Below are 14107 nucleotides of genomic sequence, written 5' to 3' on the forward strand. Positions count from 1 at the left end.
ATGTATAACAAGGACTGAATGTAGCAACAGTATTAAATGGATCACAGGCAGCTGGTTAGTTTATAGGAATTATGTAGTGAATGTCAGCCTTGCAGCCTTTTAATATGGTTCTAGTGAAAATATGGCAGAACCTAATGTGCCACACTGGATCTATGGCTGATGTAAGTGATTGTTTGGATACACTAGTTTTTTGGGTGGGCTAGCCACCTAAAATCAGAAACAACATTGAAGGTTCAGGAGAATTTTATGAAATGTGTTGCAAGAAAGTTCAGAAATCTTAGGTATTATTGCATAAAGTCGGTGATTGGTCCAGTTAAAAGAATGGTTTTGAGATCCAGTGATCCTTATTCAGTCATGGTAATTCTTCAAGTTATATGGTTATACAAGGACACATGGGATTTCATATTGCTCTGACATTATACTGCATTGACTTCTAAACCTATATTTTATGTATTGATTTCTGTTGCATCTCAAGAATTTAATGATCACCCAATATTTAGTAAGAATGTCTTTCAATTCACATAGGATGAGTCTATAATGCTAATTGCCATGGCCGAGTACAGAGAAATCCTATATACTCTTCTGGGCCTGATGATAAACTTATCGATGGAACAATGCACCACCATTCAGGTAGGAAATTAATGACGTTAATTGCAAGAGTTCTTCTTTGAAGCACCATTTATATCTTTAATTTTTCCCTTTGATTTAGAAGGTCTTTCAGCCCATCAAGTCCTCATTGTTGGAGCAATCCCATGAGTCCCATTATCTTATTTATTATAACCTATTATCTCACATTAAAAACCCTTGAACCTCCTGCCACACATCAATACAAGGGGCAATTCACAGTAGTCAGTTAACTTGGGAGGAGCCCAGAGTCCCCAAAGATAATTGGTGTTCACAGGAAGAAAGTGCATATTGCACCTGAGGTCAGAATTGAAACTGGGTTGGTGGAATTGTGAGATAGCAGCTCTTCTGGCTGTGCCAACATGCAGCACCGCTATGTTCTGCCGCACCAGATTTTCTCTGAAGGCAGTAGTAGTATGGTTCCTGTTCCTACTCTATGCCTCTGCACTTATAGTCTTGGCAAACCTTTCAGCCCAAAAGAGTCAAGAGTGGCCATATCTATCAACGTCTAATAGTCACTTAATATAATTTCTTGCAAGAATTATTATACAGTGGTGCATAATGAGAATAAGCTGAGAATTGCACATTCACCATTTATTAGAAATTGAATGAGTGGTTACTTTGATGATTATTGGAGTCTTTAAATTTTACTTACAGCAAAACTAACAGCTTATTGCCCAGTGATTAGATAGTAAATAAGCCTTAATTTTGATATAACTACCAGAACGAAAAATCTGTAGATGTAAAAGAAAATCTGTAAAATTTACTATGGAAAACCTTTAAATCATTACCATATATTGACAAAAGCACTAATTGTAAAGCTACAGCCTGACTAAGTTAATACATTAAGAAACAATGTTGGAAATTGGAAATGTGGAAAACATTTCCACATTTCATCTAAATATCACATTGCTTCTTAATATTCTGTGGCTATAAAAAGTATTCACCCCACCTTGGGAGTTTTCATATTTTATTGTTTTACAACATTTAATCACAGTGGATTTAATTTGGCTCTTTTTGGCACTGATCAACAGAAAAAGTCTCTTTTGTGTCAGAGTGAAAACAAATCTCTACAAAGTGATTTAAATAAATTACAAATATAAAACACAAAATAATTGATTGCATAAGTATTCACCCCCTTTAATATGACACACCAAATAATCATTGGTGCAAGCAATTGGTTTGAGAAATCACATAATTAGTTAAATAGAGTTCACCGTGGATGTTGAGCCAGCTGTCTATGTGATATGTAAGCCAGTACACAAGCTAGGACAGTATGATATGGAGAGCAAACTGTCCCTCATGTAGCAGGTTCCCCCTCTCCATGCAGTTGATGAATCCAAAGGAACAGAGAGATCGATACAGTTTGGTACCAACGGCGTCACAAGAGTTACAGTCGGTGTTGAACTCAACGTAGGACTGCCTTAGGGACTCCAGCTCCAGATTTTTTCTTCGAGATTTACTCCCGAAGCCTTTCCCTTGAGTGGGTATAGCCACATGGCAGCAGAGGTACTGTACTAATAAGAACTAGCAGCATTCATGGAGAGAGAAACAGAATTAACATTTTGAGTTGATAAATTCCTTTAATTTAATATTTTAAATCATGGAAAGTAGGAAGTAGTCGTTTATATTTGTGATATTATTCTGTGATCACAGCTCAACTGGTTGGAGGGGAATCTGAAAATTGGGGCAAAGCTGTATAGTTTATCATGTCTCATTTTTCCAACCTTATTTTCTGTCCATGTATCGTAAGGTAAAAGCTCCAGATATTACAGAAAGATGCATCTCCCTACTTGCCAGCACGGATGGAGGGATTCTAACAGTAAGTGTCATCACCAAGTAACTGTTTAAACGAATTTATGTCTGTGAGGTCTAGGTGACTCGAGATTTGGTCTAATGTATAATTTGTTTCATGCTACGATGCTTTGCAATTCAATCACTTTTGTATTTTTCAGAGAGCAGCAGGGCTTCTGAGTCATGTGCTCCCTCAGTCTGATGAAGTAGTAGAAACAGCAGTGAAAGCAGGAATGGTGAAGAAAATGCTCACATTTATAAAAGTAAGAAGCACGGATGTTCAGCATTTAGTGTACTGCATAACTCTTTAATAATACTGCATTGGGGTAGGAATATAAACTAGGCCACTTGTACTAATTGTGCAACATAGTACCTACTGCAAATTTCAATTGAGCAGAATGAGGAGCTGTTATTATAATGCACATTTACCACATGTAATTGAGCACCAGTTCCTGCTTCATTAACCCCTGGTCTGTATCAGTGCCTTAATTCTTCTTCAGCTGAGCATGTGCTTTTCTTGGTAATGGGAGACAAATTAAAATAAAGTAAGCACCACATAGGAGAACTCATAGGAACTCAGCAGGTCAGGCAGCATCTTTGGAAGGAAATAGATGTGGAAGTTTCATGTTGAGTCCCTTCAACAAGACTAGAAAGAAAAAGGGGGAAATAGCCAGTATAAAAAGGGGTGGAGCAAGAGCTGGTGAGTGATAGGTGGATTTAGGTGTGGGGTGTGATAGGCAGGTGAGGGAGGGAGGAGAGTGGAGATGATACAAGAAGCTGGGAGGTGGTAGGTGGAAGTGACAAAGGGCTGGATAAATTGGAATCCGATCGGAAAGGACGGTGAGCTATGGAATAAAGGGAAGCAGATGAGGAGGGGTAATGTGTGGGTGATGGCTAAATTGAAAAGGTGGGGAAGGAAAGTGATGGGGTGAAAGGGGCTGGAGATATGTGAAAAAGGAGCAGAGGGGAGTGATTACTTGAAGTCAAATAAATAGATGTTTATGCCAGTAGGATGGAGACTACCAAGATGGAATATGAGGTACAGTTCCTCTAATCTACATCTAGCCTCAGCTTGACAGCCATGTCAGTGTGGGAATGGGAAATTGAATAAGAATAACTGACCAATTTTATTCCATTTACTGTTCCAGCTAGGATCTCCTGGTGTCCAGCCAATATCCTGTGCTGGTGAGAAGTGCCGATGTAGTCAGTGGAGGAAAAACTTGTTTTTGTGATAGACTGAGTTGTATACACAATTCTTTTTGTAGTTTCTTGTGGTATTGTGTTGACATATGTTTTTTGCAGTTGCCATATCAAGCTGTGATGCATTAGGATAGGTTGTTTTCTGTGGTGTATCTGTAAAAATTAGTGAGGGTCTTCAGGGACATGTCAAATTTCCTTAGTCTTCTGAGGAAATAGAGACATTACTGTGCTTTTTTGACCATAGTTTCTATGGGGTTGGTCCAGGGCAAGCTATTACACTTACGATATTTACACTTAGGAACCATCTCCACCTCAGTACCATTAATAGAGACAGGTGCACATGCTCTGCCTTGCTTCCTGAAGACAATGACAAGCTATTTGGTTTTGTTGACACTGAGGGAATGCCTGGTGACTTGACACCATGCCCCTAGCCTGTCAATCTCCTATTCTTCCTGTACTCTTGTCTCTGGCGGTTTGATTGAGGGACGACTCCGCAAGTGTGTGGACGTCAGCAAGTTAGACTGGCGCGAAGAGTTTAAAAGGAGCCAGATTTTTCTTCAGCGGTTTGATCGAGGGACGACTGCGCAAGCGCGTGGACGTCAGTGAGTTAGATGAGCGGGAAGATTTATAAAGAAGACAGCTTTACAGAGCAGGTGTCAGAGAGGAGGGAGACAGAGTAGAGGGGCTTTGGTAGTAACTGGTCGAGGACGTAGGTTATCTGTGAAGAACAGAAACAGGAAGTATGTTCTGTACTGGGTGTCAGATGTGGGAAGTCTGGGAGACTCCCAGCCTCCCAGAAGGCCACATCTGCTCCAAGTGCGTCAAGCTCCAGCTCCTTAGGGACCAGGTTCGGCTGTCACCCTTAACAATAAGTACTCCTGTTTGAATACTGTTGGGGGGGACGGCTTACCTAGGGGAAACAACGGTGGCCGCGCCTCTGACACAGAGTCTGGCCCTGTGGCTCAGAAGGGTAGGGAAAGAAAGAAGGCAGTGGTAATAGGGGACTCTATAGTTAGGGGGTCAGAGAGGCAATTCTGTGGACACAAGAAAGAAACGTGGATGGTAGTTTGCCTCTCAGGTGCCAGCGTCCAGGATGTTTCTGATCGCGTCCATGATATCCTGAAGTGGGATGGTGAACAGCCAGAGGTCGTGGTACATATTGGTACCAATGACATAGGTAGGAAAAGGGAGGGGGTCCTGAAAACAGGCTACAGGGAGTTAGGAAGGAAGTTGAGAAGCAGGACCTCAAAGATAGTAATCTCGAGATTACTGCCTGTGCCACGCGACAGTGAGTATAGGAATAGAATGAGCTGCAGGATAGATGCGTGGCTGAGGGATTGGAGTGGGGGCAGGGATTCAGATTTCTGGATCATTGGGACCTCTTTTAGGGCAGGCGTGATCTGTACAAAAAGGACAGGTTGCACTTGAATCAATTGGCAGGGAGGTTTGCTAAGGCTATTGGGGAAAGTTTAAACTAGAATTGCTGGGGGGGCGTGGGAACCAAACTGAAGAGGTGGAGGAAGGGGCTGTGGCTCACAAATAGAGAAAGCTTAAAGACAGTGTGAGAGGAAGGATAGACAAGTGATAGAGAAGGGATGCGCTCAGACTGATGGTTTGAGATGTGTCTATTTTAATGCAAGAAGCATGATGAACAAAGCGGATGAGCTTAGGGTGTGGATCAGTACTTGGAGCTGTGATGATGTGGCAATTACAGAGACTTGGATGGCTCAGGGGCAGGAATGGTTACTTCGAGTGCCAGGCTTTAGATGTTTCAGAAAGGACAGGGAGGGCGGCAAAAGAGGTGGGGGTGGGTCATGGCTGCAGAATAGGAGTAAGTCATAGGATTGTCTACTGAGTCTCTGAGGATGGAAGTTAGAAACAGGAAGGGGTCAATAACTCTACTGGGTGTCTTTTATAGATCACCCAATAATACAGGGACATCAAGGAGCAGATAGGGAGACAGATTCTGGAAAGGTGTGATAATAACAGGGCTGTCACGGTGGGAGATTTTAATTTCCCAAATATTGATTGGCATCTCCCTAGAGCAAGGGTTTAGATGGGGTGGAGTTCGTTTGGTGTGTTCACGAAGGTTTCCTGACACAATATGTAAATAAGCCTACAAGAGGAGAGGCTGTACTTGATCTGGTATTGGGAAATGAATCTGGTCAGGTGTCAGGTCTCTCAGTGGGAGAGCATTTTAGAGAGAGTGATCACAATTCTATCTCCTTTACCATAGCGTTGGAGAGGGATAGAAAGCATTTAATTGGAGTAAGGGGAAATATGAAGCTATCAGGCAGGAACTTGGAAGCGTAAATTGGGAACAGATGTTCTCAGAGAAATGTATGGCAGAAATGTGGCAAGTATTCATGGGATATTTGCATGGCGTTCTGCATAGGTACATTCCAAAGGAAAGGATGGTAGGGTACAGGAACCGTGGTGTACAAAGGCTGTTGAAAATCTATTCAAGAAAAGAAAAGCTTACAAAAGGTTCAAAAAAACTAGGTAATGATAGAGATCTATAAGATTATAAGGCCAGCAGGAAGGAGCTTAAGAATGAAATTAGGAGAGCCAGAAGGGGCCATGAGAAGGCCTTAGCAGAGAATATTAAGGAAAACCCCAAGGCATTCTACAAGTATGTGAAGAGCAAGAGGATAAGACGTGAGAGAATAGGACCAATCAAGTGCGACAGTGGAAAAGTGTGTATGGAACTGGATGAGATAGCAGAGATACTTAATACTTTGCTTCAATATTCAGCACAGAAAAGGATCTTGGTGATTGTAGGGATGACTTACAGAGGATTGAAAAGATTGAGCATATAGGCATTAAGAAAGAGGATGTGCTGGAGCCTTTGGAAAACATCAAGTTGGATAAGTCACCGGGACCGGATGAGATGTACCCCCAGACTAGTGTGGGATGCGAGAGAGAAGATTGCTAAACCTCTGGCAATGATCTTTGCATCATCAATGGGGACGGGAGAGGTTCCAGAGGATTGGAGGGTTGCAGATGTTGTTCCCTTATTCAAGAAAGGGAGTAGAGATAGCCCAGGAAATTATAGACCAGTGAATCTTACTTCAGTAGTTGGAAAGTTGATGGAGAAGATCCTGAGAGGCAGGATTTATGAACATTTGGAGAGGCATAATATGATTAGGAATAGACAGCATGGCTTTGTCAAAGGCAGGTTGTGCCTTACGAGCCTGATTAAATTTCTTGAGGATGTGACTGAACACGTTGATGAAGATAGAGCAGTAGTTGTAGTGTATACGGATTTCAGCAAGGCATTTGTTAAGGTACCCCATGCAAGGCTTAACTGAGAAAGTAAGAAGGCATGGGATCCAAGGGGACCTTGCTTTGTGGATCCAGAATTGGTTTGCCCGCAGAAGATAAAGAGTGGTTGTAGACGGGTCATATTCTGCATGGAGGTCAGTGACCAGTGGTGTGCCTCAGGGATCTGTTCTGGGGACCCCTTCTCTTCATGATTTTTATAAATGACCTGGATGAGGAAGTGGAGGGATGGGTTAGTAAATTTGCTGATGACACAAAGGTTGGAGGTGTTGTGGATAGTGTGGAGGGCTGTCAGAGGTCAGCGGGACATTGATAGGATGCAAAACCAGGCTGAGAAGTGGCAGATGGAGTTCAACCCAGATAAGTGTGAGGTGGTTCATTTTGGTAGGTCAAATATGATGGCAGAATATAGTATTAATGGTAAGACTCTTGGCAGTGTGGAGGATCAGAGGGATCTTGGGGTCCGAGTCCATAGGACACTCAAAGCTGCTGTGCAGGTTGATTCTGTGGCGAAGAAGGCATATGGTGCATTGGCCTTCATCAACCACGGGATTGAGTTTAAGAGCCAAGAGGTAATGTTACAGCTATATAGGACTCTGTGCTTAGTTCTGGTCACCTCACTACAGGAAGGATGTGGAAACTATAGAAAGGCTGCAGAGGAGATTTACAAGGATGTTGCATGAATTGGGGAGCATGCCTTACGAGAATAGGTTGAGTGAATTCGGCCTTTTCTCCATGGAGTGACGGAGGATGAGAGGTGACCTGATAGAGTTGTATAAGATGATGAGGGGCATTGATCATGTGGATAGTCAGAGGCTTTTTCCCAGGGCTGAAATGGCTAACATAAGAGGGCACAGTTTTAAGGTGCTTGGAAGTAGGTACAGAGGAGATGTCAGGGGTAAGTTTTTTATGCAGAGAGTGGTGAGTGTGTGGATGGGCTGCCAGCAACGGTGGTGAAGGCGGATATGATAGGGTCTTTTAAGAGACTCCTGAATAGGTACATGGAGCTTAGAAAAATAGAGGGCTATGGGTAACCTTAGGTAATTTCTAAAGTAAGTACATGTTTGGCACAGCATTGTGGGCCAAGGGCCTGTATTGTGCTGTAGGTTTTCTGTGTTTCTATGTTTTTATGTCTCATCTTTATCAATGCCCCTGATTTCACAGACACTGACACTTGGGGGATATGACAAAGAACTGGTATCATGATGAAATATACTTTCAATACGAAATGGAAATAAGACACAAATTTTTGGTCATCTTCTTTAATTTCCATTGTAAATATGTTTATATTTTATTTTTGTTTCAGACAGGGGAGAAGACAACCATACGATATGCCGCAAAGATCTTGGCAATCTGCAGTACTAGAAGTGAAGAAGCTCGAGAAGAGATTGTCAAAAGTGATAAAAGTTGTGATGATTAACTTCTTGTTTCATCAATTATTTAGAATTAATTTTTCTAGATAGTTGCTCAGTAGAATGATGACATAGGACTGAAATGTAGTGGAATCTATTTAAATTCATTAATAATTATGCTCTATATCTGATATTTTTCATCATTATTAACAGTTCATGATAATTGATGATAAGCAGTTACTATTCATAAATTATTGCCTGACTGTTTTTAATAACTACCTCTGTCTCTCAAGAAAACTGAAATGAAAACAATGTGCAGGGCAGGGAAAATTAACACCTAAAAGATAAGTACGGCTCAGTATTCAGAATAATATAATTTGTTGTCTAGTAATATTTGGTGATTACAAAATTTATAATTAAGGCCCATGAAAACCATCAATGTCTTTGCTAGCATTGCCACTATGGCAGTGTGCTGTGTAGTAATGATGCTTCCTCGATCTTGAATCCGAAAAGCAGTTGCTCTGTAGTTCCCTGTGTATTATATTGTTTTGAGTCAAGACTTGTCTTCACTGCTGGAGCTGATTTAAAATATGTTAGCTTTGGAATGGAGCTGATGATTTTGTTTAATTCTACTGATTTGTTGGTAGTTTTTTTAAAAACGCAGATTTTCTGATTTCTCTCTTCTTCCATTATTCCTTGCCCAGAGTTCAGTGTTCTGATGAAGCTGCTGTCTTTGGATGATGAGCAAGTAGTGGGCAATACTGCTGTGTGCCTTTCGTACTGTTTCGAGATCCCAGGAGCTGCTGCATCTCTGCTCAGAACTGACATTGTCAGATTGTTGTTAAAACATGCTGGTGGCGATGCAAAAGAAAACTCCCTCCAACAGAATGCTGCGATTGCCCTAGGTAAACTCTGCTTGGCAGAACCCAGGTAAGATATAACCTTAACTCTCAACAGAAAGACATCAATGGGATTTGTAGTTTAATGCAGTCTGTAGAATAAATGAAATCAGTAGGAGGTGGCGTCAGAAAACTCTGAGTAACTATTTAAACCTTTCATATTAGATAATGTAATATGCTTTATTAGTGTCAACTATCCTTTGAATCCAGTAAGTGGAACTTTGCAATTCCATCACGAAAAGTTTACTTTGCGTTAGCAATCACAGGAAGAGGCCATTTACCAAAATGGTTTATTATTGACAGGTATTTCCTCCTCTCTTGCTTTAAACTATAGTACACTCTTTAACGGTGCCTCACAGAGCACTAATCTATTATATTGCTACCCTCCAGTGCAAACACTTGTACTTCAACAAAGATAGCCATTCAACCTGCCCCACACTCAAGCCCTCACAACGATGAATTGCCTGTGACTCAGTGTGGAAAGGGTTCTGTGAGGGTTGGTGCTGGAGGAGGGATGCAGCCGCTCAGTGCTGAAGTGTGGGGTTTAGGCCTGTACCTTGACTGGCACAGTGAGTGTGGGCAGCACACCCTCCTTGTGTTACCCACTCTCCTTATCCCTCAGTTTTTCTCAACGCCTCCCATGGGCATGTTTTTAGTTGCTGTCTCCCCTTCTCTTTGTCAGGCCACATAGCCCCTTTAAATTCAGAGTTAATTATGATGATGACTCGGTGGTGCTCCATTTGCTGAAATTCCTCGATTAGGAAGAATTTTGCAGCCAAAGAAGGAGAGGTGGCGGCAGCAGCTTCTGTCACCTCTTTTAGCTCTGATAGCTATTGTTTCTGATAATGCATTCTCAGTACTAAATAAGATACCAGTGTATGGAGAGAGTACTGAAGGTTAGAGGTATATGTGTCTGTATTGCTTGAGATGAGCGTCATCTTAAAACTTTTGCTTTTAATCTAACTTTACTAAAAGAGTATAAAAATCCCAGAATTGCTGTTTTCTCGTGAGAAATGCCTGTGATTGAAAATTGGAAAATGAGATTTCTTTCTGCATGTGTGTCTAAAAATTTTCTTATTATACTTAGGCATAAGATTCAGCTTAGCGAGCTACATGGATTGGAAATTCTGATGTCCTGCATGAAGTACATAAAATGAGATAAGAAACCATAGAAGCTGGAATCCAGACCAAAAATTAACTGCTGGAAGAACTGAATGGGTCAAACATCTACTACAGAGGCAGAGTAATGGTCAGCGCTTTGGGTTGAGAGGGAAGACAGCTAGTATATAGAAGTGAGAGAGAGAGATGATAAAGGTTATATACTGGCTCTTTTCCCTCTACTCTCTTAGTCCTAATGTAATACCTCAACGTGAAACGCTGATCATCCCCATGAAATGCTACTAGCCACGGCTTGGAGATAAAGTAATCAGTAGTCATTCCTCGTGTGAATTACCTGAAGAGATTTGTCTAAAACATTTACACAAAAAATACAACATTTCAATTCCACAATTTCTAAGAAGAATTTTAAAACTAATTTATTTCTGATATATTTTATCCCATTTATTATATTCTAGCCCTATGCTTCATTCTCTTTCCCTACAGCTGGCTTTAATGATATATTGAATTTATTTGTGCTGTTTATTTCAATCTTTCTTGATAATTTAATTCCACAAATCTCGCTAAATGTTTAATGCTATTTTACCACTTAAGTTAATCCATTTAAAATAAGATTTACAGTTCCATCAGAAAGAAAAAAAAATTATATATTCAGAATAGCATGTTAGGATTTGAAATACTGTTGAAACGAAGTGCCGAGGTCCAGATCTGTATAGATTAATGGCCTCTGACTGGTTCTAAGTCCTCTACTCTCAGGATTTTTTAAGGTTATAAAGGTTGTGCATGTGAAGTTGAATCTTTGTGTTTCTTAGCTTTTACATATTGGAAGACATTTTGCAAACTATTTGTCATTTCTTTTGGTTTTCATCTCAATTCAAAAGTTGATATTTTTCCCTCAGGGGTAACTGTTCAGACAAAAAAAAATTCTTTGTGTAACTAGCTAATTCAATAAATGTTCTGAAACTAATTTTAATTGTTTTTGCTATTTGAGATCGTTTGTATGTGCACAAGTATATGGTCTATAGTTCATGTTCAAAAATACCGCAGGTGATAAAGTGTTCCTCTGCTGTGATTACTTTAAAAAAAAAATCGTCACAGTTGTTATGTAGGCAAACAAGGCCATTCTTTTTCCTCAGAAAAATCCCAAAAAAACCAAACAAACATTAAATGACCGTTGATTTTTGGTGATGACACTGAAAGGAGTATAGTTAGCTAGGACCACAAAAGCACTCAGTACAATTTTCAAATAATGGCTTTTATGAGCTTTATTTCACCTCTCTGAATTGGCTTGAAGGCATTGGTTTGACATTGGATGTGAAGGGCTGCAGCTGGGGTAGCTCCCCCCAGTACCATCCTGCCCTCCAGAGGTAACTTGGCACAGAGCTTCATTCAAGCAGTTTGGAGTAGATCAGGAATGTTCTTGCTTTATCTCCTACTTGTATAACCAAGTATGCTAGTGAGGATGGTGTGTTTGTAACAAGACACAGAATTAAAAATCAGAATTTTAAAGGTTGGATCGTCCTTGATAGTAAATAATGATCTGCCAAAGTAAATCAAACCATTTGTTGATTGTCTGTAGTCTGCCTTGCTGCTGTTGAATATGAGCCCAACACTGATTGCTGCAATCATCATATCAGTTCATTCTCAGCAAAACACAAGGGCCTTGAATATGCAATTATAGAATTATGTGTTTGCTTGTTATATAAAAATGAGGAAAATCTTCAAATTCAAAGTCCCCTTTGAAGCTAATAATATAATTGTAATGCATCAAGCTGATTAGCTGCAGTTTATGCTGGTAGGAAACATACTAGGATTTGCCTCAGCGACTGTACATTTTACCCGTGGCACCTCAATCCCAGACAGACAAGGTATTCATTTCTGTGACTGGTGAATTAGGTTGAGACCGTTTCAGCCAAATAGTTCAGCACCAAGAAACTCATTACTGTTTTTCAAATTGCCAGCATGTAAATTTGCATCTCCACCCTGATGAGAATTAATTGCTCTTAACTTGGAAGTAAAGGCTACACAAAAAATTGTCTCTGTTTCTTTAAAAGGTTTTAACTTTCACTTGATTTCTTTGAGACTTTCAGTGATGCTTCCACCTCGTATCTGCCCATTTTTATGCACAAACTGGTGCTGAATTGAACATTTGAAGTAGCCCCCAGGAACAAAGGTCCTGGAGTCATAAATTCACAATTATACAGCAGGGAAGTGGATCGTTCTTGTTCACTGTCTCCAAGATGACTGTCAAGTAGCTATCTATACTAGCACTGCTTACCAGTATTTGGTCTGGAATAATCTAGTGATTCAAGTACTCCTTCTGAGATTTTCTTCTAAACTCGCAAATTTCTACAGATGTACTGTGGAGAGCATTGTAATTGGCTGCATCACTGTCTGGTATGGGTGAGGGAGGGGGCTACTACATAGGATCAAAGTAAGCTGCAGAGAGTTCTAAACTTCGTTAGCTCCATTGTGGGCACTAGTCTCCATGGTATCCAGGGCACTTCCAGTCAACATGGCATCTGTGTACAACACTCCTTTGGTCGACATCTTCTGTATAAACTACAAAACTGTTTTTCATCTTGAATGTGTTTTTGGAACTGTTAGGGCCTGCATTTTCCACTTTGAAGATCGATTGAGTGATCCAGCACTTTGCTGTCTCCAAGAAGATTCTGGGAAGCAGCGAGCGCGAACCTTGAGGCGAACAAACCAATATTTTGACTCCATTTCGTTAATCAAAGCTTCCATTATTAACCAATTAAAGTGACAAGGAAGACTGAAACATTGAGGTAAATGCAGAGAGTGAGTACCGATGGTCTTCTGGTCATTGGTGGGATCACTCTGCTGCCACAGAGGAAGCCTGTGTGGCCTATAGATGTGCCCGAAGTTTCCCTCGATTGACAATGCTTGTGAATAAGACCAAAAGCCCATAAGACATAGGAGTAGAATTAGGCTATTCAGCCCATCAGGTCTGCTCTGCCATTCCATCATGGCTGATCCTGGATCCCACTCAACCCATACAACTGTCTTCTCACCATATCCTTTGATGCCCTGACCGATCAGAAAACTATCAACTTCCACCTTCGATATATGCATGGACTTGGCCTCCACCGCAGTCTGTGGCAGAACTCTACAGATTTACTACTCTGGCTAAAATAAGATTCTCCTTACCTTTGTTCTAAAGGGTCACCCCCTCAATTTTGAGGCTGTGCCCTCGAGTACTGTATACCCCCACCATAGGAAACATCCTCTCCACATCCACCCTATCTAGTCCTTTCAACAGTCAGTAGGTTTCAATGAGATCCCCACGCTTTCTTCTAAATTCCAGTGAGCACAGGCCCAAAGCTGCCGAAGGATCCTCATATGTTAACCCCTTCATTCCCAGCATCACACTCGTGAACCTCCTCTGCCCTCTCCAATGACAACATATCTGTTCCGAGATATGGGGGCTAAAACTGTTGACAATATTCCAAGTGTGGCCTGACTAGTGTCTTATAAAGGCTCAGCATTATCTCCTTGCTTTTATATAATATTCCCCCTGAAATAAATGCCAACATTGCATTTGCCTTCTTTACTACAAACTCAACCTGTAAATGAACCTTCTGGGAGTCTTGTATGAGGACTCCTAAGTCCCTCTCCACCTCTGATGTTTGAATCTTCTCCCCATTTAGGTAATAGTCCACACTATTGTTCCTTTTACCAAAATGCATTATCATACATTTCCCAGCACTGTATTCCATCTGCCACTTTTTGCCCATTCTTCCAATTTGTCTAAGTCCTGTTGCAATCACATTGCTTCCTCAGCACTATCTACCCCTCCATCTTTCTTTGTATCATCTG

The 14107-nt window shown here is 40.9% G+C and overlaps 1 protein-coding gene across 2 annotated transcripts in view; it reads left to right on the plus strand.

Annotated features, from left to right (window-relative positions):
• Positions 1 to 11470, plus strand: part of ttc12 (tetratricopeptide repeat domain 12) — a 46486-nt gene extending 35016 nt beyond the window's left edge. For both annotated transcript variants that reach the window (XM_063038784.1, XM_063038785.1), the window contains 6 exons: positions 526 to 630; positions 2378 to 2446; positions 2580 to 2681; positions 8207 to 8306; positions 8957 to 9182; positions 10239 to 11470. In XM_063038784.1, coding sequence (XP_062894854.1) covers positions 526 to 630; positions 2378 to 2446; positions 2580 to 2681; positions 8207 to 8306; positions 8957 to 9182; positions 10239 to 10308 — 672 coding nt within the window. In that variant the 3' untranslated portion in view covers positions 10309 to 11470. The remainder of the gene's footprint in view (positions 1 to 525; positions 631 to 2377; positions 2447 to 2579; positions 2682 to 8206; positions 8307 to 8956; positions 9183 to 10238) is intronic.
• The last annotated feature ends 2637 nt before the right edge of the window (positions 11471 to 14107 follow it).

This window comes from Mobula hypostoma, chromosome X2 (assembly GCF_963921235.1).
Source record: "Mobula hypostoma chromosome X2, sMobHyp1.1, whole genome shotgun sequence".
Taxonomy (NCBI): Eukaryota; Metazoa; Chordata; class Chondrichthyes; order Myliobatiformes; family Myliobatidae; genus Mobula; species Mobula hypostoma.